The sequence below is a fragment of the Pristiophorus japonicus genome, chromosome 2, assembly GCF_044704955.1.
Source record: "Pristiophorus japonicus isolate sPriJap1 chromosome 2, sPriJap1.hap1, whole genome shotgun sequence".
In the NCBI taxonomy this organism is placed as follows: Eukaryota; Metazoa; Chordata; class Chondrichthyes; family Pristiophoridae; genus Pristiophorus; species Pristiophorus japonicus.
Genome location: NC_091978.1, coordinates 329,925,291 through 329,953,107, shown reverse-complemented (window position 1 = coordinate 329,953,107; position 27,817 = coordinate 329,925,291). Strand labels below are relative to the sequence as shown.

Below are 27,817 nucleotides of genomic sequence, written 5' to 3'. Positions count from 1 at the left end.
CTGGGACCCCAACTATTTAGTCGATATTAATGACTTGGAAGAAGGGACCGAGTGTAACGTAACCAAGTTTGCTGATAATACAAAGATGGGAGGAACAGCAATGTGTGAGGAGGACACAAAAAATCTGAAAAAGGACATAGACAGGCTAAGTGAGTGGGCAAAAATTTGGCAGATGGAGTATAATGTTGGAAAGTGTGAGGTCATGCACTTTGGCAAAAAAAAAATCAAAGAGCAAGTTATTATTTAAATGGAGAAAGATTGCAAAGTGCTGCAGTACAGCGGGACCTGGTGCATGAAACACAAAAGGATAGTATGCAGGTATAGCAAGCGATCAAGAAGGCTAATGGAATCTTGGCCTTTATTACAAAGGGGCTGGAGTATAAAAGCAGGGAAGTCTTGCTACAGCTATATAAAAAGGTATTGGTGGGGCCACACCTGGAAAACTGGGTGCAGCTTTGGTTTCCATATTTACAAAAGGATATACTTGCTTTGGAGGCAGTTCAGAGAAGGTACACTAGGTTGATTCCGGTGATGAGGGAGTTGACTTATGAGGAAAGGTTGACTAGGTTGGGCCTCTACTCATTGGAATTCAGAAGAATGAGAGGTGATCTTATCGAAACATATAAGATTATTAGGGGGCTTGACAAGGTGGATGGAGAGAGGATGTTTCCACTGATAGGGGAGACTAGAACTAGGGAGCATAATCTTAGAATAAATGGTCCGCCCATTTAGAACTGAGATGAGGAGAAATTTCTTCTCTCAGAGGGTTGTAAATCTGTGGAATTTGCTGCCCGAGAGAGCTGTGGAAGCTGGGACATTGAACAAATTTAAGACGGAAATAGACAGTTTCTTAAACGATAAGGGAATAAAGGGTTATGGGGAGCAGGCAGGGAAGTGGACCTGAGTCCATGATCGGATCAGCCACGATCGTATTAAATGGGGGAGCAGGTTAGAGAGGCCGTATGGCCTACTCCTGCTTCTATTTCTTATGTTCTTATCCTCAATACGAGGGACCGTCTATGATGTTGATAATGTGTGCAATATTGCATGGGAATACATCATTTTCAGAAGGATGATGATTAATTATAGTTGATCACTGTCCAGTGACCCCAGCTGAAGCACATGTATGGACATTTCTTAAGAGCACAATTGGGCTAGTCTCTGATGGTCCACTGGTCTAATAGCATGTTGTAGCTCACTGGCTAAGCTCACAAATGAAGAATAAGAATAGGTACTTGCGTGAAATACAAAACCTTGTGTAACCAGCCCATTTTCCACAAGAAAGAGCAATGGTGAAAAAAAGGAAACTACTTTTCAGTCTGGTGCATTCCAGAATGGAATAGCAACACCCGAATTTTTTTTGGAATGCAATTCCTTGAAGGGACTCTCTTTACTGGCCAAGTTGCAAAGCCACAATGCCAACAGGAACAAAAACTCACTAACAAAAAAAACTTCATGACCGGGAAGTGTTTTACATTGCATTCTAATTACCCTATTAACTAGTTGAGCAGGTATAATCACCTGACAATTTTTTTTTGGGGGGGGGGGCAGGGTGGGGAGGGGATGTGGGCACCACATGCAAGGACAGAATTTATTGTCCATCCCTAGTTGCTTGAGAAGGTGGTGGTGAACCATCTTGAACTGCTGCAGTTCAAATGAAGTTATTCCTGTCAGATAGAGAGTTCCAGGATTTTGACCCAGCAACAATGAAGGAGTGGTAATATATATTCAAATCAGGATGGTGTAACTTAGGGGTGGTGTCGAAGAAGAAATGGCAAGTTGCTGCAGTGCATCCTATAGATAGTACACATTCCAGCCATTATGCACCAATGACGGATGGGCTGCCGATCAAGCGGACTGCTTTATCTTGCATGCTAACAAGCTTCTTGAATGGATGCAGCTGTATAATCAATCATTCAGGCAAGTTGAGATTATTCCACCACACTCCTGATCTTATGTCTGGTAGGTGGTGCAGAGGCTTTGGGGAGTGAGGTGGTGAATCACTCGTCACAGAATACTCAGCCGCTGATAGCCATGGCATTTATGTGGCTGGTCCAGTTGAGTTTGACCCCCTAGATGTTGATGGTGGGGGATTTAGTGATAGTAACACCATTGAATGTCATGGGGAGGTGGTTAGACTCGGTCTTGTTGGAGATGGTCAAAATCTGGCATAAAACTTACTTGCCACTTGTGAGTGAAGCTTGAATGTTGACCAAGTCTTGCTGCATGCAAAGATGGACCGCTTAATGAGAAATTTATATTGGGTTGATTAAAGTCTCCCATTAAAATAACTTTCCTGTTCCTGGTCATTGCCTGGCACGTGTGGTGCAAATGTTACTTGCCACCAGCAGCTAAAGCCTGGATGTTGTATAAATTGCTTCAAACATCTGAGAAATTATGAATGGAGCTGAACACTGCAATCAGCAAACAGTCCCATTTCTGGCCTTATGATGGGGGTGTGGGGGAAGGTCATTGATGAAACAGCTGAAGATGGTTGGGCCTAGAACACTATCCTGAGGAACTCCTGCAGCGATGTCCTGGGGCGGAGATGATTGGCCACAAACAACCACTTCCTTCCTTTGTGTTAGGTATGACTCCAGCCACTGGAGTTTTCTCTCATTGCCACTGACCTCAGTTTTACTGGGGCTCCTTGGTACCACACTCTGCCACGAATTCTGCCTTGATGTCAAGGGCAGTGACTCTCATCACCTCTGGAATTCAGCTCTTTTATCCATGTTTGGACCAAGGCTGTAATGAAGTCTGGAGACAGGTGGTCTTGGCAGAACCCAAAGTGACCACTGGTGAGGTGAGCAAGTGTTGCTTTATAGCAGTGTTGACGACTCCTTCCATCACTTTGCTGATGATTTGAGAGTAGGCTTATAGAACGATAACTGGCCGGGTTGGATTTGTCTTGCTTTGCATGGACAGGACATACCTCGACAATTTCTCCCATTTTTGGATAGATGCAGTGTTGTAGCTGTGCTGGAAAAGCTTTGCTGGAGGCACAGCTAATTCTGGAGCACAGGCCTTCAGCCTTACAGCTGGGATGTTGCCAGGACCTGCATGTAACCACTGCTGTGCACAATGCATTCAGACATTTCTTGGTATCACATGGAGTGAATTGAATTGGCTGAAGACTTCAATCTATGATGGTGGGGACCCTCAGGAGGAGGCCAAGAAGGATGACCCACTCGGCACTTCTGGCAGAAGATGGCTGCGAACGCTTCAGTCTGATCTTTTGCACTCATGTGGTGGGCCCTACCATCAATGGGCACAGGGATATTCATGGAGCCTCCTCCTCCCGCTAGTTAATTCTCCACCACCATTTGCAACGGGACATGGGAGGACGACAGAGCTTAGACTCGATCTGTTGGTTATGGGATCCTTCAGCTGTCTATAAGCATGCTGTTTCTGCTGTTTAGCATGCATGTAGTAGTCCTATGTTGCAACTTCACCAGGTTGGCATCTCATTTCCAGATATGCCTGGTGCTGCTCCTGGCATGCTCTGCTCTACTCCTCTGAATCAGGGTTGGTCCCCTGGCTTGATGGCAATGGTAGAGGGAGAGATATGCCGGGTCGAGGTTACAGATTGTGATGGAATACAATTCTGCTGCTGGCGGCCACAGCGCCTCATGGATGCTCAGTTTTGAGCTGCTAGATCTGTTCTTAATCTATCCCATTTAGGACAGTGGTAGTGCCACACAACACAACAGATGTTCAGTGTGAAGATTGGATATGGTCTCCAGAAGGACTGTGCGGTGATAGTCCCTCATGTTTGTTGTCGCCACCTGCCGCAAGTCCAATCTGACAGCTATGTTCTTCAGAACTCTGCCAGCTTGGTCAGTGGTGGTATTACCGAGCCACTCTTGGTGATGGACATTGAAGCCCCCCCCCCCCCACTCAGAATACATTCTTTGCAACTCAGAATTTTTTCCAATATTTTTCCCACCAGAGGTTAAGCTGACTGGCCTGTAATTACTCGATCTATCCCCATCTCCCTTTTAAAACAGTACAATGTTAGCAGTCCTCTAGCACCACTTCTGTAGCCAGAGATGGACATTAAGAACCATACCCCGTCTTCCGCCTCAATACACGCGTTACCTTTTTGGTCTCTACTAGGCCCTACTCTCTCGAGTTATCTTGTTTTATAAATACATAAAGGGCATCTTTAGGTTTTCCTTGATTTTATTAACCAAGATTTTTTCATGCCCTCTCTTTGCTTTCCTAATTTCATTTTTAATTACATCTTGCACTTTTTATACTCCTCTAGGCTTTCTGCAGCATTTAGCTGTGTGTCTGACATAAGCTTCCCTTTTTTGCCTCATCCTAGCCTGTATACCTCCTGACATCCAGGGAACTCTAGATTTGGAAGTCCCACCCTTTTTCTTTGTGGGAATATATTTGCTCTGAACCCTCTATATCTCCTCCTTGAATGCCTCCCTCTGCTGTAATAGATATACCTTCAAGTAGCTGTTTCCAGTCCACTTTTGCTAAATCACATCTCAGCTTAGCAAAATTGGTCTTTTCCCCAATTGAGAACTTTTACTACTGGTCTACCTTTATCCTTTTCCACAACTACACTAAATCTAACTGCATTATGATCACAACCACCAAAATGCTCTCCCACTGATGCCTCTTCCAACTGCCCAGCTTCATTCCCTAAAACTAAGTTCAGAACCACCCCCTCGCTATTGTTGGGCTTGCTTTGCACTGGCTAAAAAAAGTTCTCCTGAATGCATTTTAAGAATTCGGCAGCCAGTGTATCTATTACACTGATTCTCAGTTAATATTAGGGTGGTTCACATCCCCTACTATTACTACCCTATTGTTACTTCACACCTCAGAAATGTGCCTATATATTTGCTCTTCTATCTCCCTCTAACTATTTGGGGGTCTATAGTACACTCCCAGCAGTGTAAATTGCCCCAACCTCACAGCTATAACGGTTTCTTTAATCATTATTGCGACCCCCTCTATCTTGTCTGAAAACTTTGTAACCAAGAATGTTGAGCTGCCATTCCTGCCCTTCTTTTAGCCATGTTTCAGTAAGTTATATCATACTTCCACATGTCTATCTGTGCCCTCAGCTCATCTGTCTTATTCACTGGACTCCTGGCATTGAAATATATACCATTAAGCACTGCCAAACCCCTTTGTTGTCTATTTTCTCACCTTTGTTTCCTCTGCCTTCCATTTCCAGTTTTGCTTCTCTCCCTTCTGAATGTACGCTCAAGTTCCCATCCCCCGCCAAGCTATTTTACCCCCCCTCGAGAGGATATTGGTCCCGACTCGTCTGGCTTGTACAGGTCCCACCTTTCCCAGAACCGGTCCCAATGCCTCAGGAATTGAAAGCCCTCCCTCCTGCACCATCTCTCCAGCCATGCATTCTCTAGCCTCCTATTTCTGTACTCACTTGCGCATAGCACCGGATGTAATTGAAGTTCCCCAAAATCTGCCAGTAGGACCTCATTTCTCTTTCTACCCAAGTCATTGGTACCAATACAGATGACAACATCTGGTGTTCACATCAGCCCCAGGCCCACTTAACTGTTAAAATTAGACAAGGTATGTCACCCACCACTTTTTGTACACATAAATTCAGCAATGATCATATGAACTTGCTCTTAAAATCATAACAGGAAATTGGAATCAGCCCGTCTTAAAGATACACTAATCAGAATTTGATTTTTCTTTGCCCTAGATTATATCGATCTTACCTTGGTGGGTCTTTGGTGGTGCAGGAGGCACCTCCTGGTTTGGGTCAACTGGTGGTTCAGGTGTCAATGTGTCAAAATGTTCTTTACTGATCACATTCAACTTCTTAAAATTCTCGATTTCTTGCTATATTATGGGTAGAAAAGCAAAAAAGTTACAATGTGTGTTTTAAAAACCTGAATGACCTCAGTCTAATTTCTTCTCACTTGTGAGAAAATGCTATATTTGTTAAATCATCATCTATGTATTGGTATGCATGCATTATCAAGAAAAAACTGGGGCAATTGTCATTGACTGGGTGGTGATGTGGCAGAGTGGATTTCAATGCAATCAAAATACGACAAACAGGCAATCTATTCCGCCACATTGCCACCAGGCGGTGAAATTAAAAATTTAAACCCGATCTTTATAGACTGTATACACTAATTCAACTAGCTGAATGGAGACTGTGAAGTCCAGTAGGTGATCAATTCTACTGTACATGTATAAAATTGTCAAATATGTCTTCACAAAGGTGGCATGTCTGTAATGGTAAAGATGAAGATTCCAGTAGGTTTTATATTGCAAAAGAGGAAAGAGATTTGAATGCAGCACAATGTGCAAAGAATTTAAATCAGTTTGATATCTCCATTCCAAAATAAAATGCATCAATACATTCAGTATGCCCATTAACACCTTACATTAATGCTTTCCTTTTCTACCAATGGGATTTCTCCAACAACCTAACCACCAATTCATTTAGATTATTAAAAATGTTGATTTTGAGCCCCATTTAAAAAAAAAAAACTACCTGACCTAACAGAAGTGCTTAACAGTATGAAAGGATAGGGCCGGGTAGATAGAACAAACAGTCTCCAGTAACAGAGAGATCAAGAATAATGGGCCATAGATAAAAGATTCAAATGAAAGAGATTTAGAACACTGGGCAGAAGAAACCTTTTTTTATATAAACAGGTGTGGGGCTGTGAAATTCACTTCTGTAAAAAAAAAAGCCCCTTTCACGATCACCAGAAGTCTCAAAGCACTTTACAGCCAATGAAGTACTTTTGGAGTGTAATCGCTTGTAATGTGGGAAACGTGGCAACCAATTTGCACACAGCAAGCTCCCACAAACAGCAATGTAATAATGACCAGATCATTGGTTTTTGTTATGTTGATTGAGGGATAAATATAAGCCAGGACACTGGGGATAACTCCCCAGCTCTTCAAAATAGTGCCATGGGATCTTTTACATCTACCCGCGAGCGCAGATGGGGCCTCGGTATAACGTCTCATGGAGTGTCAGCCGAAATTTTTGCACTCATGTTCCTGGAGTGGGACTTGAACCCACAACCTTCTGACTCAGAAGGCAAATGTGCTAGCCACTGAGCTACAGCTGACACCTAGTTAGTAGTTGAAGCAGAAAATGTGTCAACATTCATTAGATTGGATAGGTGGACAAAGGAAAAGGGTTGAGGAATATTGGAACAGTGTGAGTAAATTTGATTAGAATTATTTGCTCACATGGAGGGAAAAAGCACAGAAAGACTGATTGGACCAAACGGCCAGTTTCCAGGTTATAACTTCTATTTATTTCTATGCATGTAAGTAGCCGTATACGGATCGGATTTGTCCATAGCAACGTGACCCATATTCCAAGCAATCATCTAATTATCTGTTTAGACCAAGAGAACCACAAGACCAATAAGGAAAAGACTAGTCAATTTTTTCTTCTAACAATGGCTCTTGCATCTCACCTCTTCTGAACCTCACTCTGTTTTGACCTGACTGGCCACAGGCTGCAGGTTTCATTCTCCCTGGCTTCCCTGCTCTATAGAACTTGGTTTCAATCATATAGTGAGCTGCAAAGGGGCTGTAACGCCGACTATCTCCGCTCTTCACCCTGTTGTTCGCAACCAGGCTAACTCCTTCCCAGTCTTGGCCTCCTGTTCCAGAGGCTGAAGTGAGGAAGCAGTGGGTAGCAGGAACCAAGTGATCCCAAGGTCCTGTATCATTGCGAAGATCCACTAGTACGATCAAATTTCCAAGTTAGATAGGATATTTCCCAATGGATATTACGTGAGCAAAGTGGCTACTGTTATCTCCCTGGCATTAACATTTACAATGAAATGCAATGCAGCATATTTCAGAAGAACTAAAGACCAAAACATGCAATGACATGATAATTTTGGCCAAGAAAATTTAGTGATGTGACTGAAACACTAACTCTATGTTGCCATTTAGAACATTAACCAATAGCCACAATTAAAATCTTAGAATAAATAAATTTTAGGGGAGAAAGCCTTGTTCAAAGTACTCCTCCAATGTATGCACACACACACAAAAAATCAAACAGCTTTAAAATAAACTTCCAATCCGTTGCCCTACAACTTCACCTCTCACCTCCCTCACACAGAGCTGACTCAGTGACATTAAAGGGTTGGACGTGCCCTGGAGTTACTCAATTCACAACTTTGGGACTGATGTGGGAGCAGATCTGGAGTTATCCCATCCAAAGAAAACATGCTTCTGACTGGGATGATGCTGCATACACAACCTTTTTGTAGAGAATATTTAAAATTAAAAGCAATACATCTTATTTCAGAAGAACTAAAGGAGCAAAATACACAATGACACTGCAGCACTAATGCTCACCTTTTAATTATAACCCCCTTCCTCACCCCCTCACCTCAGAAAGTGTACTAGTAGAAGCTATTTATAGAAGCACCTTATTACATCAGAAACATTCCAAAAATGCTTTACATGCAATTAAATTACTTTGAAGTGGAATAACTATTAATAGGCAAATATGGCAGCCATTGACACAGCCACTGGATGAGTGGTCATGAAATATGTTTTTGGTGGTATTGGCTCAAGAAAAAAAAAATTGGCCAGGATATTGGGAGGGAGCTCCCTGCTTTTGTCAAAACAGACAGATGGAGCCTCACTAACACCTCATCCAACAACGCAACAATTCCCAAGTGAAAAGAGACTCACTGAACAGACTTTAGTAAATTATAGGTACGAAGTTCAATTTGAGAATCCAGACCAATATCTGTTACTCTGGCCCACAACACCGATCTCCATTAGCTGCAGGTAAAGGAGATATGGAGAAAGGAAAGAGGCTCAATAATGCTCAAACTTTGCAGCACTGAGGCTCATTTTTCCCAATTAGTACCCCCCTTAAAGAATCAACTAAGTATTTATTCTGGATTGATCTTGTAGATGAGTAAAATGCTAAATTATAGGTTAGCATTTTCTTCATAACTTTAAAGGCTCCTTGTTCTCAATAAAAGTGCTATTTATATATTATACAAAGCCATTTTATAGCACATACAACTGGTAATGGTGGCAACATCCCACTGGACTTTTAAAAAGTTTCATACTGTGTGATATACATGTCTTCCCTCCAGCAACAGTAAAATTAGGGAGAACAAAACCTATCATGCCATGTACAGAGCTTTCAGATGTAGGTGAATATATTACACATCACCCCACGAAAGGTGATGTGATGATTTTTACCCATTTGATAGCAGGCCATCACTGATTAGGATCTAATACACAGAATATTTGACTTAAAAAAAAACATTAGGCACATTAATTTGATGGCAGTACCCTTCAATGGAGACAACCTTAGCACACAAAACCATTCCATTTGATATAGCTATTGACTGGTTCAGGTCACTGACCAAACCAAACACTATTAGTAATATATAGCCAGACTGTGATTCACCTTTATTGTTGAATATTCTGGTCCATTTTCTTCCATCCAAAGATCTTGTTCGTAGTAGTATAAGCCATCATTGATAGCCTTTGCCAGTTCTGTTGTAATTTTTGCTCGTGAAACATGATTTCCTGTACGGTCACCGCCCGGATGTTTGCGCATGTGAGGAGGAGTCTGAGTCACAATCAGGATCTTATTCACATCACGATCATCAATTTCATAGTCTGAGTCATCATCGGACCAATCTGTAAAGGTATTCTTGCGTCCCTCTATCTGTTCCATTTCTTCATCAAACATGAAATCCAATTCCTCCTGCTCGTCTTGCTCCGGTTTCTGAGCTTGTTGAGGTTTGGGCGACTCGCTCTCCTACAAATTAGCAAGATTAGACAATTAGTTTACAATATATATTTATATTTTGGTACAGCAACGAGAAGAGTTGGTTTGTCTTCGTACAAACCTTAAATGCTCATGCCTGAACCACCCACCGTTTCAATATTTCAGAAAGGAGATTGACCATTTAGTGCTGTTTCACAAGAAATTGTAATGCCTTTGCAGAGGGCGTAAATATTTACTAAATGGTACCAGGGATAAGGGACTTCAGTTATGTGGAGAAGCTTAGATTGTTCTCCTCAGAGCAGAGAAGATTATGGGGAGATGTAATACAGAATGTCAGAATCATAAAGGGTTTTGACAGAGTAAATAAGGAGAAACGCTATCCACTGACAGAAGGATCGGTAACCAGGGAAGTCAGATTTAGAAGACATTTTTTAATGTAGAGTTATGATCTGGAATGCACTGCCTGAAAGAATGGCAGAAGCAGATTTAATAGTAACTTTCAAAAGGGACTTGAAATACTTGAAGGAAAAAATTGCAGGGCTATGGGGAAGGAATTGGGGAGTGGGATTAATTGGATAGCTTTTTTAAGAGCTAGCAAAGGCACGATGGGTCGAATGGCCAGTACACCAGGATTCTGTATGATCATACATTTCTGTGATGGGGAATCACCATTAAACTGCAATTTGTTTAACACAAATAATGCACCTCTAATGCAACAATGCTGTTGAGTCCAACAGGAACAAATAAGGCTCTTCCAGCAGAGCAAGTAGAGAGCCAGATGTATCTTCATTTGCAGTACAGGTGACTCTGAATAACAGCCTTAAGACATAACAGGCCTCATCAGATTTCTCTAGGATAGATCATGCTTGGATAACAACTTCCATGCATATAGCATTTTTAATGTGGAAAAATGACTCAAGTCACTTCATAAAGAAAGAAAGCACATGCTAAGCCTATGTGAATAGTTAGGAGAGATAACCAAATGCTTTGGCAAAGAGCTAGTTTTGAAATGGCTTTCAAAGACAGGGGAAGTAGGTAAAGAGGCAGAGGAGTTTAGGGAGAGTATTTCAGAGAATAAGGCAGAGATAGCAGAAAGCTTTGCCACCAAAGATAAAACAGGAAAGAGGGCAAAATTAGTGGGGTTTTGGATTATTTGGAGTTTATGAAACGCAGGAACCCAGCTCGGAAAGGCATGGAAAGCACCAGCAGTGGGCATCTGATACTGCAGAAGCCAGTCTATGCTTACTCTATAGCTGGCTCTGGGCCAGACACTGAGGAACTCTAAAAAATTTCTGATCACTGGGTAAAACTGGTGCTTCAAAGCCAAAACCTGCTCCACATACCACAGGAATGGGAAGAGTCTCGCCAACGACCACTAATCTCACAGGCATCAAAACGTGCAAAGGGAATCAGTCACAATTGCCTTCTCCACACCCACAGGAATGTGTACTCATTCAGCCTACTCCTGCAGCATTTGGAGATTGTCAAACTCCATTTAAAACAAACAAAATATCCTAGGACCAAGTAAAGAAACTGAACTCCTTTGGAAACTTAAGACAAACTTTTCTAGAATTATATATGTACTATGAGCTTTATAAAAAGTCTTTATTCCTTTGGTGAAGAAGAGAAGAAAAAGGAGGGACTAAGCGGAGTAACAGTTATCTGAATTGGGTGTTGCTATGATTATAACGATCCATTTTGTATGGTGCGCACAGGCTGTATGTTTTAAGGCATGAGGATTGCAGAGATTGCAAACAATTGGCAAGATCCCATGAAATTTATTAATCTGAAAAATCGTGAAGTTAGATGCCAACAATTGTGAACATTAGAATTCAAGTTTTTTTTTTGAACGAAAGCACTCATGAAAGCTCAATTAATTTACTTAACCCTTGTGTAACGTCATTTTAAAAAAAAAATCACGCAGAGGCTCAGAGATTGCACCAAAATAAATCCACTATAATGATTTGGAGAAATAAAATTGAGAGTCGAAGGCAACATAAGGAACAATGCAAAGGCTGCAGTGTATCTTCCCCGTCGCAAAAAAGTCTATTTCACTCAGTTATCGATGCTGAATGAATGCCTGGTTTTAAAGGATACTAGAACTAGTGGACACATGTTAATACTGGTGAAAAGAATGTTCAGCAAAGATGACAAAACTTTTCATGCAAACATTAAAAAGATAGTAGATTTACAGTAGGATAGTAATGGCAAAAACCTTTGACTCACTTAGGAAGCAATTCGATGGTGTGATGGAGGGGCAAAATAGTTTTTATTCTTGATGAATAAGCTAAGATGGGCCAAGTGATTGCCCTCATCTGTATTAATCTTGTGGTATCAGACATGAAAATTTATGTTTTCAGTGAATACTGTATATAGCACAGCTAGGGGTGAAATTTTAGGATTGCAATCTGGATACAAATAGAATTTTCCAGACATCATGCATGCTGTGATAGAAAACTGTGAAATTGGCAGCACAACCATCAACCTACAAACTCAAAAACCTTTGTCCAATTTTGTCAATTCTTTACTCTAAGGTTTTATTAACCTGCATGTCTCAGTCACTTAGGGGAGAGGGAGCAGAGGTGGAAGGTGGTCTGTTGAATCTTTGAACATTTGTATTCTAGTCTGTATGTGCCTCACTTTCTCTTACAATCTTATTGTTTTACTGTTATTTCTCTACCACAGTAGTGTGTTTTAAATCTTAAGCGGATAAGCTTTTTTTGTACTTCACATCGTTGGAAATTGATTTTCTAAAGCAGATTCATGAACTTCAGGTTCAATTGGGTTAATGGAAGGAGGACATTGGAGAAGTTAAGTCTAAAAGTAAGAAAAGCATGGACAAGGGTTTCAAGTTGCAGTGAGGGTAAAGACAATGTGTTCAAGGATCTTAAAGAGGAAAGAGAAGCTAGAGGGCAATAATTTGAGATGATAGAGGGCACGAGTGGGTTTCTTGAAGAGGGGAGTGATGATAGAATTTTTAACAGGAAGGGGAACAATGCCTGTGCGAGCCATTAAATATGTTAGTGAACATTTAAACAAGGAATGATAGTTAAATGGTCAGGAGCTGGATGCAGAGGAGACTGAAGGAGCAGGACGTGGATCTCAGAAGATGAGCATAGCGAAGACAGAGGAGAAGCTAGAGCGATGAGGAATTGAGCGTTTGAAACATAAAAAAGATTCAGTACGAATATAAACTCCAAAAAATTTATGGAACTTTTTTCCTGCAATTCGGTAAAATGGCAGAAATCTAATGTTAATTAGATCCCTGTTAATACCACTGCACAAGCTTTACAGATCAAAATGTGATTGTTACTTTTTGCATTTAAAATCAGGTGTCAAACCAGTGTCCAACTTGTGCCTGATTTCAAACACGTTACTTAGCATCTCCCGATTGAAAAGCTCACCAAAAGAAATAGCTGATCTGCCAGCATTGTCAGTAGGAGATCATTGGGCTGACATGTACTGCATGCTCCCAGCAGCTAGCAAAGACCATCCTCAGGAATCCACGATACTGCCAGTGCAGACACGTAGCAGTGAGCAGTGCTGCTGGGAGCAGGAGACACACATTCCCAGCCAGCATGCCAGCAGTAGTGTCTGAATGTTACTTTAACCAGAGCAGCTATTTCCACCAGTGGGAGTTCGGAGTTCATTTCGAAGGCTCACATCACTAAATATATAGTACTGTGCTGAGAGTGGAAAAGATGATTGCCATCGAGAGAGAGAGAGCGCGAGAGAGAGAGAGAGAGAGCGCGAGAGAGAGAGAGAGTGCGAGAGAGCGCGAGAGAGAGAGAGAGCGCGAGAGAGAGAGAGAGAGAGCGCGAGAAAAAGAACGCAAGTGGAAAGAGGAGGAAAGCGAGGAAGCGAGGAGGAGAGAATAAAGCGAGAGGAAGCAAGAGACGAGGGGAAGGAAGAGAAAGCAAGAAAAGAATGAACGATTGTACACACACAAGGAAAGAGGAGGGTGGGCGTGGGAAGGAAAGGAGAAAGCATGCACAAGAAAGAGAAAGAGGGGGGAAATGGCATGCCCCAATGACACCAAAAGGGGCAAAGTTAATTGAGACATTGCATTCTCAAGTTTCTTCCAACTCAATAAATGATTTAATCACAGAAAATACTGAACGTCAACGACCCTTCGTCAGAACATGAAGTCATCGACCCGAAACGTTAACTCTTTCTCTCTCTCCACAGATGCTGCCTGACCTGCTGAGTATTTCCAGCATTTTCTGTTTTTATTTCAGATTTCCAGCATCTGCAGTATTTTGCTTTTGTATAAATGACACAATCACGTGGTCCACTCTCTATTTGTGACAGATTGATCTGGCTCATACCCCTACACTACAACAAATTGAGGTTTACAATTTCAAACATCATGATACTCCAATTAAATTATACAAATTTTATCAAGTTGATTAACTATAGTTAAACATTACAACATTGCTAAACTAAAGAATAGCTCAAGGTTAAAAGGGATTTTATTGAAAATTCAAGAGGAAACTAGTGGCTGTCAGACTATCATTTAAACTCTGGGACCCCAAGTTCTTGTGCTGTTAGGATGAAACTCCTTTTAAAAGATATTAAGGGTCCTACTTGAAATGAGCGTATGCACTATTTATCAAGGTGATTTGTGTGGTAAATACAAAACATCACACTGGTACATTAGTATATTTTTTACTGACAAGTGGAAAAAGCTATCCCCAAGTATTCAAGATGACTGCTACTGGACAAATTAACTGCTTACAAAAATTTTCCATTATGTAAATTTTTGGTTACATTCTGAACTTTACATGTGCAAGAGTTTCAATACACATCACACCCGTATTTGTCAGACAGTATGGACAACTAAACAAACAATACCACACATTTGCTAAGTCTCAAGATTATACCTTAGAAGAGAGGTCAAGGCTTTGATGCAGTACAGTTTACTTTGTCCAAGAAATTAGCATACAATTTCGTTTAGGCCCGACATCACTAGTTTCAATTACAATACATAATTCAATATATAACCTGTTGATGTCACCTTAACAGTTTTGCTACTAAGGGCTTTGGCATGAATGTAGTTCATAATGAAGTATATATCTTAAGGTAGTAAAATCCAGGTATACCTTCAGATTGAGTGGCGATGGACGGTGTCTCTTTTTCACTTCTATCCAAGGATCAGATTCCAGATCAGGCAAACTTGTAGAAAGCCCCTTAGACATTGTCTGAAGGTTACTGGCTTCAACATTTTTCTTTGCATCAACAGGACTTCCCACCCTAGGGGAACTGGGAGCAGATTCTGAAAGTCACAAAGACAAAATATTTTCCAATATTGTGTCACATTACATAGGATTACTACATACAATTACACAGAATCTACAGGACAGAAACAAGCCATTCGGCTCAACTGGTCTATGCCAGTGTTGTACTCCAGACAAGCCTCCTCATACTTTAATTACTTCTACATATCCTGGTTCATATCCCTCTATTCCCTGCTCCCTCAAGTATGCAATAAGTTTTAAATGCGTCAATGTGAGGTTACTCACTCTGGTAGGAAGAATTTAAAAAAAAATTTTTTTAAATGGTGAGAAACTATTAAATGGTGGTGTTCAGATTTAGGTGTCCTCGTACAGGAAACACAGTTAGCAAGCAGATGCAGCAAGCAATTAGGAAAGCAAATAGCATGTTGGCCTTAATTGGGGTTGGAATAAAAGAGTAAGGAAGTCTTACTACAATTGTACAGGACTTTGCTGAGACCGCACCTGGAGTACTGTGCACAGTTTTGGTCTCCTTATTTGAGGAAGGACATACTTGCCTTAGAGGCAGTGCAATGAAGGTTCACTCGCTTGATCCCCAGGATGAGAGGGTTGTCTTATGTGGAGAGATCGAGTGGACTGGGCTTATAATTGCTGGAGTTTACAAGAATGAGATGTGATCTCATTGAAACATACAAGATTCTGAGGGGAAATGCTGGAAACCCCAGCGGGTTACCCACTGAGATTTCCAGTATTTTGTTTTTATTTCAGATTCCAGCACCCACAGTATTTTGCTTTTGTATAAGGTTCTGAGGGGGACTGACAGGGTAGATGCAGGGAGGTTGTTTCCGCTGGCTGGTGAGTCTAGAACTACGGGACATAGTACCAGGATAAGAGGTCGGCCTTTGGATGGAGGGGAGGAGGAATTTCTTTATTCAGAAGGTTGTGAATTTTTGGAATTCTCTACCCCAAAGGGCGGTGGATGCTGAGTTGTTGAGTATATTCAAGGCTAAAATAAATAGATTTTTGGACTCTAGGAATCAAGAGATATGGGGATCAGGTGGGAAAGTGGAGTTGAGGTCAAAGATCAGCCATGATCTTATTGAATGGCAGAGCAGCCTTGAGGGGTCAGATAACCTACCCCTGCTGCTATTTCTTAGGTTTTGAATGTTTCTTAAAGCCATTTGCTTCAACCATCCCACATGTTCCACATCCTTACCACTCAAAAAAAACAAATCCTCTTAAATTTTTTGTTTGATCCATCAGTGGCTATCTTATATTTATACCCTCTTATTCTATACTCACCAACAACCCCTTCATAAATTTTAAAAGACCTCCATCAGGTCTCCTGCTATTCTCTTTTCCAGAGAACAGAACCCCAGAGCTAAGGCACAGAACACAACGTTAACAACGTGCATTGTGAACAGAGTGTGAAGTTTAGAATTTGGAGAATGGGAATTCGGTGCAAAGGGAGGGGTGCTTCTTTTTGCCTTTAATGCTTGTAGTGGTGTGTGCAAGCTTAAGGCATTAAGTAGAGTAGCAGATTTAAACACCACACGAGGGCTGCCAGCAGCAAAGCCCATCAGGAGAAGCAAAGCAACAGACACCAGATCAAAAGAGGGGGGAACTCAAAAAGTGACTTAATAGTCAGCAAAGTGTGGAGCAGCACAGATAAGTTTGTTAAGTCGTTCATTTTTTTTCTCCAGTGGTTGGCATGTGTTTTAGTGTTAGCTAAACAGTTGAATAGCCTTATGGCTAAAAATACATAAATAAATGTAGACGAAGATTTGGCAGAGTCTGCACTGCAGTATGAGAGAGTTTGTGGACAGCAGGACTGTCCCGAGCAAAGGTTTCTGCAGTAGATGTCTCTGCCGAGAATCTCTCCAGTTCCGATTCATTGAGCTGGAGTGCGAGTTGGAGACACTCTGACACATAAGGGAGGGGAAGGAGTATCTGGACAGTTTGTTTCAGACTTTGTAGCGAGGTGCGGGATCAGAACTGGATTTGCGTGAACAACAGTGCACAGAATAAGGGTAACGCAGGTGAGAAAGAATGAGGATATGCAGAAACTGATCCGATCCAACAGGTACATGTACTTGCTACCCGTGAGGACAAGGATGAAGATTGTCGGAAAGGCAGACTGAATGCTGACCATGGCACTTTGGGGCAGGAGGCTTTCCAAAGGTAGTTGTAGGGAATTCAATAAGTAGGGGGACAGATAGCATAGTTTATAAGCAGTATCGAGAGTCCCACATGGCATGCTGCCGACCTGGTGCCAGGGTAACAGACACTTCAAACTGGCTTGAAAAGGATATTGGAGGGAGGATCCAGTTATTGTGGTCCATGTTGGGACTAAAAATATAGGAAAGAGTTGGTAAGAGGTCCTGTTCAGAATGTAACAAAAGCTAGGAGCACAATTAAAAAAAACAGACCCTCAAGGGCTATAATCTCTGGTTTATTACCCGAGCCATGTGCAAATTATCACAATGGCAAGCAGATTGGGAAGGTGAACATGTGGCTGAAGAAGCAGTGTGGGAAAGAGGGTTCCAGTACTGGGACAGGAAGGAGCTATTTCATTGGGATGAACTCCACCTGAACCAGGCTCAGACCAGGGTCTTGCAGAAAACATAAAAAGGGCAGTCACAAGGACTTTAAACTAGTAAACGGGGCGGGGGGGTAGAAGGAGTAGTAAACACGTGGAAAAGGTAGTATAAATAATAATTATAAAACAAATGAAAAGGAAGAGAGTAGAGCAAGTTAGAAATTGTGCTTTAGGCATTACAGGTAACAACTTATATTTATATAGTGCCTTTAATGTAATAAAACGTCCCAAGGCGCTTCACAGGAGTGTTATTAAAAATATAAATGACACTGAGCCATACAAAGAGACGTTAGGACAGATGACCAAAAGGTTGGTTGAAGAGGAAGGTTTTAAGGAGAGTCTTAAAGGAGGAAAGAGTAGAGACAAAAGAGATTTAGGGAGAATTTCAGAGCTTACGGCCTAGGCCACTAAAGACAACTGCCAGTGATGGAGCATTTAAAATCGGGGTTGTCCAAAAGTCCAGAATAGGTGGAGCTCAGAGGTTATGGGGGATTATAAGGCTGGAGGAGATTACAGAGATAAGGAGGCGAGGCCATGGAGGGATTTGAATACAAGGATGAGAATTTTAAAATCGAGAATTTGCTGAACTGGGAGCCAATGTAGATCAGCAAGCACTGGGGAGATGGGCGAGCAGGACTTGGTGCGAGTTAGCACAAGAGCAGCAGAGTTTTGGATGATCTCAAGTTTATGGAGGGTAGAGCTGGGGAGGCTGGCCAGGAGTGCACTGGAATCGTCAAGTCTAGAGGTGATAAAGACATGGATGAGGGTTTCAGCAGCAGATAAGTTGAGGCAAGGGCGGAGACAGGTGATATTACCAAGGTGGAAATGGGCAGTCTTAGTGATTGACTGGATATGAGGTAGGAAGCTCAATTCATGATCAAATATGACACCACGGTTGCAAAAAGACTTGGTCAGTCTTAGGCAGTTGCTGGTGAGAGAGATCAAATCAGTGAAAAGGGAATGGAGTTTGTGGCGTGAACCAGAGACAATGGCTTCAATCTTCCTGATACTTAACTGGAGGAAATTTCTACTCATCCAGTGCTGGATGTCAGACAAGCAGAGGATTCAAAAGGTGGAGGAGAGGAAGAGCTGGTCATCAGAGTACATGTGAAAACTCACGTTGTGTTGCCGTGTGATGTCACCAAGGGGCAGCATGTAGATGAGAAACAGGAGGGGGCCAAGGATAGATCCTTGGGGAACACCAGAGGTGATAGTGCGGGATTAGGAAGAGAAGTGATTCTATGATTATGGTTGGAAAGATAAAAATTAAACCAGACGAGTGCAGTCCCATCCAGCTTGACTATGGAGGAGGCGTTGGAGCAGAATTTTGTCGTCAACTGTGTTAAAGGATGCAGACAGGTCCAGAAGGATGAGAAGGGATAGATTACCTTTGTCGCAGTCAAATAGGATATCATTTGTGACCTTGGTAATGGCAGTTTCAGTACTATGACAGGGGTGGAAGCCTGATTGGAGGAATTCAAACAAGGGGATCTGGGAAAGATGAGCACGGATTTGGGAGGAGACAACACATTCAAGAACTTTGGAGGAGAAAGAGGTTGGCGATTGGGTTGCAAGGACGGAGGGATTGAGGGGATTTCTTTGAGGGGGTTGATAACGGCAGATTTGAAGGAAAGAGGGAGAACCGTTAATACAGTTGAGCGTCCCGAATCCGGCAATCTTGGGACCGTGGCCGAGCCGGTTTTTGTGTTTTTCCGGACTTTGGAACGGGTTTCTGATGTCCGAAATTCGGAAATGCCAGAGCCCAGGTTCAGGTATTTCTGGATTTCGGAACGTCAGAAAGGGGTTGGGGGGTGGGGGTGTGTTCAGGCGGGGGCCTGCCGCAGAGGCAGTGTTCGGGTGGGGGCCCGCCGAGGAGACCGAGGTAAGGGCAGTGGCGGTGAGGCGAGGCCGGGCAGCGGTAAGGCGCGGCGGGACCTCGAGGTTGGCAGGTTCGGAACATTTTACGGATTCCGGACTACCCTGCCACCAATCGGCCCGGCGTCCAGATTGCGGAACGTTCTGGATTTTGGACGCTCAACCTGTCTCCACTAACACTGAGGCCAAGGAGGAAAGTTAGGTTGTCAGCAATTTAGTAGAAATAAGGACAAGGGAGCAGGTAGTCAGGTCTCATTGACGAGATGAGCATTGAAAGGGCAAGGGAAGACGGGGGTGAGGGGGGAAGATAGGAGAGAAATTAGAAATATGCAAATTTTGGGTTAGGGCAGGGTTGAAAGAGAGGAATTAAAGTCTGGTTGCCTGGGGAAGGGAGGGAATTGAAAGCAGCATCAGTTCTATCTTTTTAAACAAAGAAGTTTGTTTAATGTGAGCTCCTCACATTTATTGTTAAAGGTGAGGGAGGGTGGTTTGAGAAGGTGTTTAGTGGTGTTATTTTTGCCGTGCTGGATGATCTTAGAATAGTGGGTGGTTTTAGTGATGGTGAGCAGGGCCCAGAAGTGCTTTATATGATCTAGCCAAATCTGGCAATCGGTGATTAGGCTGACTGTCCGCCAAAGATGTTCAAGTCTGCATTCCTTGTACTTAAGGGAGCGGCGGTAAAGGATGGATAAAGAGGAACCAGTAGATGTATTTGGATATCCAGAAAGCATTCGATAAGGTGCCACATAAAAGGTTATTGCAAAGAATCTACAAAGGGATATAGATAGGCTAAATGAGTGGGCAAAAATTTGGCAGATGCAGTATAATGTGGGAAAATGAGAGATTATCCACTTTGTTAGGAAAAATAAAAAAGCAAATTATTTAAATGGGGAGAGATTACAAAATGCAGTGGTAGAGGGATCTGGGGGTCCTTGCACATGAAACATAAAAAGTTAGCATGCAGGTACAGCAAGTAATTAGGAAGGCAAATGGAATGTTGGCCTTTATTGCAAGGGGGATGGTGTATAAAAGTAGGTAAGTCCTGCTACAATTGTACATGGCATGGTAAGACCACACCTGGAGTATTGCATACAGTTTTGGTCTCCTTATTTAAAGGAGGAGGAGGATATACCTGTATTGGAGGCAGTTCAAAGAAGGTTCACGAGGTTGATTGCCGAAATGAAGGGGTTGTCATATGAAGAAAGGTTGAGCAGGTTGGGCCGATACTCATTGGAGTTTAGAAAACAAAGTGATCTTATTGAAATGTAAAAGATTCTGAGGGGGCTTGACAAGGTAGATGCAGAGATGATGTTTCCCCTCATGGGGGAAATCTAGAACTAGGGGGCGTAGTTTCAGAATACGGGGTCGCCCATTTAAAACGGAAATGAGGAGGAATTTCTTCTCTGAGGGTTGTGAATCTTTGGAATTCTCTACCTCAGAGCTGTGGAGGCTGGGTCATTGAATGTATTTAAGGTGGAGATAGACACCGATTTTTGAAAGATAAGAGAGTCAAGGGTTATGGAGAGCGGGTGGGGAAGTGGAGTTGAGGTCAGGATCAGATCAGCCATGATCTTATTGAATGGCAGAATAGGCTCGTGGGGCCAAATGGCCTACTTGCACCTATTTCTTATGTTCTTATGAGATATGGGGTATACCAGGAGGAATGATTAGGGTGAGTGTGTATAATGATTTTAGTGGGGGCAAGAGCATCAAAGGTAGTGGAGAGGGCGTGATTTAGAGTCAGTAGCTGTAGAAAGGAGATGGAGAATAGTAGACCAAAAGCTAGGTAGGTGGGAATTACAAAAGTGCAGTGGTAATGGACTTGAGGGAGATTTTTTTTTCCAGGGGCAGATATAAAAAGTGGGTTTAGGAGGGGGAAGGCGAATATGGGTAGAGATTGATATAAGGAAATAGTCGGAGATTACGGAAGGGATAGTGAGGCCACGTGAGATAAGATCAAGGGGGTGGTGGGAGAGTTGACACGAAGGGAGAGATTAAGGGAGGAAAGGAGGGTAGTGAGCTCAGGAGAGGGTGCAAGAGGAATTGAGATGGAGGTTGAAATCAGAGGATGAGAAGTTGTTCAGGGCAGAGGGAGGAAAGCAGAAGATATCGCATTAAGAAAATTGGTGTGGTATTTGGGTGAGCGGTACAGAATAAGGATTTTAAAAGAGAGACGCGAGGGGTGGAACAAGATGAGTTGCCAGAGGAGTAGGGAGACAGACCACGGTGTGATTTAGATACTAAGGCTACACCACAACCACCACCACCACCACCACCACCACCACCACCATGGCAGTTTGGGGCATGGAATATGGTGGCAGTGTAGCCAGGTGGGGAAGCTTCATTAAAGGGAAAGGTGTCATCACCCCATAACCATGTCTGTCAATTTGATTGTCCACAATAAGTTCATGGATTCCCTTATTTACAAGTGAATGTACATTTTGAAGGGGAAACCTAAAAGATGTGAAGTAATTAAATCAGGAGGGAGAAATAAGAAATGAGAGAGAAAAACAACATTAGAGCAGAAGGACTGATTTTATTGCGTGGCCTAAATAAGTAGGTGTTCTTTATACAAATGCACGGAGTTCAAGGAACAAAGTGAATGAATTGCAGGTGCAAATTCAACTTAGAGGGTATGACGTGGCAACCATTGCAGAAACATGGGTGCAAGACGGTCAGGACCAGGAACTGAATATACCAGGTTATCAGCTCTACAGGAAGGATAGGGAATCTAGTAGAGGGGGAGAAATAGCATTCGCAATTAAAGATGAAATTATTTCGATGATAAGAGATGATATAAAGAGAGGTAAACTGGCAGTGGAGATTTGATGGGTAGAATTAAGATAAAAGGATTTAAGACTGTAGTGAGTTGTGTATAGGCCCCCTGGTAGCAGCTGTGACTGCCAGAATGTATTAATGCAGAGATTGACAAGCATTTAGTGAAGGCAGAGTGGTTTTAATGGGGGATTTTTACTTCCATATCGATTGGGATAAGCAGATGAGTTCATGTCAGAAAGGTAGCAAATTTCTTAGTGTTCAAGATAGCTTTCTGCAACAATATGTCAGAGAACCAACAAGGGAGCAGGCCATATTGGACAATAAATGAGCAATGAGCGAGATTTAGTTAACTGTGCGTGAACAGTTATCTAATAGTGACCATAATATGATTGAGTTCAATGCTGTGTTTGGATGGGAGAAGCTCAAAACTGTTACTAAGATTCTAGATTTGGGCACGGCTGACTTCAACTGTCCACAATAAACTGGGCAAATCTGTTAATGGGCAAAGTGACAGATCAGTGGGAGGTGTTCAAAAATAAATTTATTATACAGAACCAGTTTATACTCCTAAAGGGCAAGAACTCAACTTGCCAAAAAAAAAGCAGCCATGGTCAACGAAAGAGGTGAGGGAGAACATTAAAAATAAAAGAAAAAGCATACAAGACTGCAAAAAATAGCACAGATCCCAGTGAGTGGGAGGGATACAAAGACCAGCAAAGGGTGACAAAACATATTACGAATTACAAAAAAGTTGCATGAATTTTTTTTTGCAAGGGATGTCAAAATCAACAAAACGCTTAAATATATTAGGAAAAAAGAAGGGTGATTAAGAGCAATTTGAGCCCCTTAAAAACAGACAATGCTGATATTCCAAATGAAAATAAGGAAATGGCGGACATTAAAAAATGATTTTACGTCCGTATTTACAGTAGAAGATGCCGGACATGCCAAGGAAACTAATATTGAATCAGAGACGAGGACTCACCAAATTTAACGTAAGCAAATGAACAGAAAATAATGGCACTAAAGAATGACAAATCCACAAAGCCAGATGGTTTTTAATCCCAGGGTTTTAAAGGAAGTAGGTGAGAACATTGCAGATATTCTAACTATGATCTTCCAAAGCGCTCGATTCAGGAACTGTTCCTCTAGATTGGAAAATTGCGCATGCCACTATTTAAGAGAGGGAGAGAGAAACTAGGGAATTATAGACTGTGTAGCCTAACATCTGATGTCAGGACATTACTAGAGTTTATAATTAAGGATGGAGTGACTGAACACCTTTCAGCTGTTCAGGGAGAGCCAGTATGGATTTGTAAAGGGTAGGTCAAGCCTATCGAACCCGATTAAAATTTTTGAAGAGGTTCTGAAGTAGTGAACAGGGCTATGGATGTTATTTATATGGACTTTCAGAAGGCATTTGATAAAGTCTCTCAAGGGAATGTTAGCTAAAGTTGAAGCTCATGAAATTGGGGGCAAATTATTGACATGGTTAGGAGATTGGCAGGAGACAGAGTAGGGATAATGGACACTCTAATTGGCAGGACGTGACTAGTGGTATCCCACAGGGATCTGTGTCGAGGCCTCAAATATTCACTATTTATTAACAACTTGGATGATGGGATAGAGAGCTACATATAAAAGTTTGCTGATGACACAAAGATGGGTGGTATTGTATGCAGTGTAGATGGAAGTATAAAATTAGAGATATTAATAGAGTAGGTGAGTGGGCAAAACTGTGGCAAATGGATTTCAATATAGGCAAGTGTGAGGTCATCCACTTTGAACCTAAAAAAGGATAAATCAGAGTGCTTTCTAAATGGTGAAAAGCTAGAAACAGGAGGTCCAAAAGAGACTTCGGGGTCCATCTACACAGATTAAAATGCCATGGGACAGGTACAGAAAATAATCAAAAAGGCTAATGGAATGCTGGTCTTTATATCTAGCGGGTTAGAATACAAGGGGTTAGAAGTCATGTTGCAGCAATGCAAAGTTAGACCACAACTGGAGTACTGTGAACATTCTAGACACCACAATTAGGAAAGATATATTGGCCTTGGAGGTAGTGCAGCATAGATTTACTGGAATGATACCTGAACTCCATGGGTTAAATTAGGAGAGATTACACAAACTAGGGTTGTATTTCCTAGAAGTTAGAAGATTGAGTGATTTGATCAAAGTTTTCAAGAGATTAATGGGAACTGATAGGGTGGATTTCTCCTAGTTGGGGAGTCTAGGACTAGGAGATATATCCTAAAGATTAGAGCCAGGCCTTTCAGGGGTGAAGTTAGGAAACAATTCTAAACGCAAAGGGTGGTAGAAGTCTGGAACTCACTTTCGCAAATGACAGTTGATGGTGGGTCAATTGTTAATTTTAAATATGAGAAGAATGGATTTCGGTTAACCAAAGGTATTACGGGATATGGGGCAAATACGGGATATGGATTAAGGTCATAAATCTGCCATGATCAAACTGAATGGAAGAACCGCCTACTTCTGTCCCTATCTTCCTGTTCAATCTTTGCATCCTCTCAATTCTGCTAACTCCCATATAAATGTTTTCTGCATTTTCTCCAGTGCTTCAATATTATTTTTGTATATGAAAACCAGAGTGTGCAAAGATTTAATTGGTTAACTTTAAACTTCCAAAACACTTGAGAAAATAAAGTGAAGCCTGTCTTATGTTTTTTTTTTGGTTTCTGGGATGTGGGTATCGCTGGCAAGGCCAGCATTTATTGCCCGTCCTTAATTGCCCTTGAGATGGTGGTGGTGAACCGCCTTTTTGAACCGCTGCAGTCCATGAGATGAAGGTACTCCCAGGATTTTGAACCAACAACAAAGTACAACTACAAAGAGACCAAGCATTTAGTGTCTGAAGTAGTTCTGAAGCTGATCAGCAGAAAAGTTTCACTTAGTTTTTTTATTTAAAAAAAATCAATGGAAGCAGAATCTCCAGCGCTGTAGTTATCCGAGAACTTGATTGTTACTGTACTTCTCTAATCTGAACTATTTCATTCCTTTTTTTTTGATTAGGCCAATAAGCAGTATCAAAAAGCCAGAAATACCAGTCTGACGGAGCAGCACTTCTGTCAAGCTTTCACAGTATCTTTCTCCCAGCCCAGGAGGAAGCACAATGGTGGTACACAGCAGCAAGGGAGTGGCAGAGAGTTTAGAAACAATGCACAAACCAGTTGATAAACTAGGCAAATCTTTTTGAATATAAAAATGAAAATGCTCGGGTATTTGTTAATCACACTCTTGTGACAAACAGAAAAGGAAGAACGCCCAATACTGAACTACTATTTTCCTTCTTTAATATTTGCCCTGTCACCATGGCCACTTGCCTCCATATATTCTTTTTCAGCAGTAAGGGAAGGCGACTTCCAAGGCCAATGCCTCTCCTTCCTTAGCCTATAGCAAGCATACGTGCTGTAGGGCAAAGACAGATAAAGTGTCAGTTTACACTAAGTCGAGGCAGTTTACATTGCCGGTTTATGTCCAATAGCCTTGCTCTGTACTACAATAATTGGTCACACTTGGGGCTGCAAGTTGAGACCATTTCAAGGACTCAAACCAGAGATGACAGTACTAAGAAGCTGCAAAAGCTCAACTGCCTGACACTCAAGCTGGATGTATTATCAATGATTTTGGGACCAATGTTTTAACTGAAAGATTTACAGTATGCTTACCAGTTTGAGAGCCGTAGATCTGTCCAGGTACAAATTCTGGGCAGTTAATTAAACGGGAAAAGTCAGTTCTTGGAACGTCAGAAACAGGTGGGCCTGGAATTGGCCATTTTTCAGGACTCTCTTTTTTCCTCATTTTCTGGTCCACGATTTGTACCTCGGTGCTCCCTTTTAAAGCCTATTTGATTTTGAAAAAACAGCATTAGTAAACAGAGAAGATTTTTAGGATATACAATAAAATAAATTCAACTGATCTTAGGAACGTAGTTCCAATTAAGTTTACCTCAAACATTGTCTAAAAATATAATATATGTAACGACGTAAGTTGTCTCTGCCCCTCATTTATGATCTTTTAACCCTTTAATTGGTAAAGAATTCAAATAAATACAAATGTTCAGAATAATCTACCAGGCAAGTTAATAGATGACAAAGCATTTCACTTATTCAAAATACAATTAGATACTTTGCTAATGCTGTTGGGGAGAGTTTAAACTTGCTTGGCAGGGGTTTGGGAACTTGAACATAGATGCAAAAGGGTGAGAAGCAAAGCTGGAAATGGAAGGCAAGAAATTAGCGAGTATGGAAGGCAGAGTAAACAAAGGGACAGACAAAGGAATCAGGCAGTGCTTGATATATATTTAAATCTAGGGAGTTTAGTGAATAAGGCAGATGAGCTGAGGGCACAAAAAGAAACATATGATATCATAGCTATTACTGAAACATGGCTGAAGAGGGCAGCTCAACATTCCTAGTTACAGGGTTTTCGGACGAGATAGAAGGGGATTAAAAAAAAAGGGGGTCAGAATATTAAAAAAAACAATTACAGCTGTGAGGGATGATATGTTAGAAGAATCATGGTGAAGCCACATGGGTTGAACTGAAGAAAAAAGGGGCAATCAAATTGTGTACTATAGACCCCCAAATAGACAGAGGGAGATAGAAGAATATGTAGGCAAATTACTGAGAAGTGCAAAAACAATAGGGCAGTAATAGTAGGGATTGCAACTATCCCAATATTAACTGGGATAGAATCAATGTAAAATGTATAGGGGGTGCAGAATTCTTAAAAATGTATTCAGGAGAACTTTTTTTTAAGCCGTAACATATCAAACCCAACAAGAGAGGGGGCTGTTCTGGACTTGGTTTTAGGAAATGAAGTTGGGCAGGCTGAAGTGATTTTGCATTTTGATGGCAGTGATCGTAATTCAGTCAGATTTAGCGTAGTTATGGAAAAGGACAAAGGTCAACCATGAGTAAAAATTCTCAATTGGGGAAAAGGTCAATTTTACTAATCTGAGATGTGATTTAGAAAAAGTGGACTGGAAAAAGCACCTTGAAGATAGTGTCAGAGCAGCAGGAAGCATTCAAGGGGGAGATAGAGGGTTCAGAGCAAAATGTTCCCACAAAGATAAAAAGGGTGCGACTCCCAAATCAACAGTCCCCTGGATGTCATGGCGTATACAGGGTAGGACAAGACAAAAAAGGGAATCTTATCAGATACAGAGAGCCTTGAAGAGTAGAGAGAATGCAGGGGTGAAATTAAAAAGGAAATTAGGAAAGCAAAGAGATGGCATGAATAAATATTGGCAAGTAAAATGAAGGAAAACCCATATATAATATAAATATATATATACATACATGCACACACATACAAACAGCAAGAGGATAACTAAAGAGTAGGGCCTATTAGAGACCAAAAAGGTAACCTGTGTGTTGAGTCGTAAGACATGGGTATGGTTCTTAATGAATACTTTGCGTCGGTCTTCACAAAAGCGAGAGACGATGCAGACAGTGTTAAGAGTATTAGATAAGTTAAACATAGTGAGAAAGGAAATATTAAGTGGTTTAGCAGCTTTGAAAGTAGATAAATCTCCAGGCAAGGATGAAATGC

The 27,817-nt window shown here is 41.6% G+C and overlaps 1 protein-coding gene across 6 annotated transcripts in view; it reads right to left on the bottom strand.

Moving 5' to 3' along the window:
• LOC139248186 (la-related protein 1B-like) overlaps positions 1 to 27,817 on the bottom strand; it is a 105,322-nt gene that overhangs the window by 27,226 nt on the left and 50,279 nt on the right. For 5 of the 6 annotated variants that reach the window (XM_070871962.1, XM_070871936.1, XM_070871928.1 and 2 more), the window contains 4 exons: positions 25,930 to 26,104; positions 14,857 to 15,029; positions 9,428 to 9,784; positions 5,718 to 5,841 (listed from right to left, as the gene is read on the bottom strand). In XM_070871962.1, the coding sequence (XP_070728063.1) occupies positions 5,718 to 5,841; positions 9,428 to 9,784; positions 14,857 to 15,029; positions 25,930 to 26,104 (829 nt within the window). Of the gene's footprint in view, positions 1 to 5,717; positions 5,842 to 9,427; positions 9,785 to 14,856; positions 15,030 to 25,584; positions 25,670 to 25,929; positions 26,105 to 27,817 lie in introns of those variants that run through there. The other variant, XR_011591008.1, reaches the window with a different exon arrangement.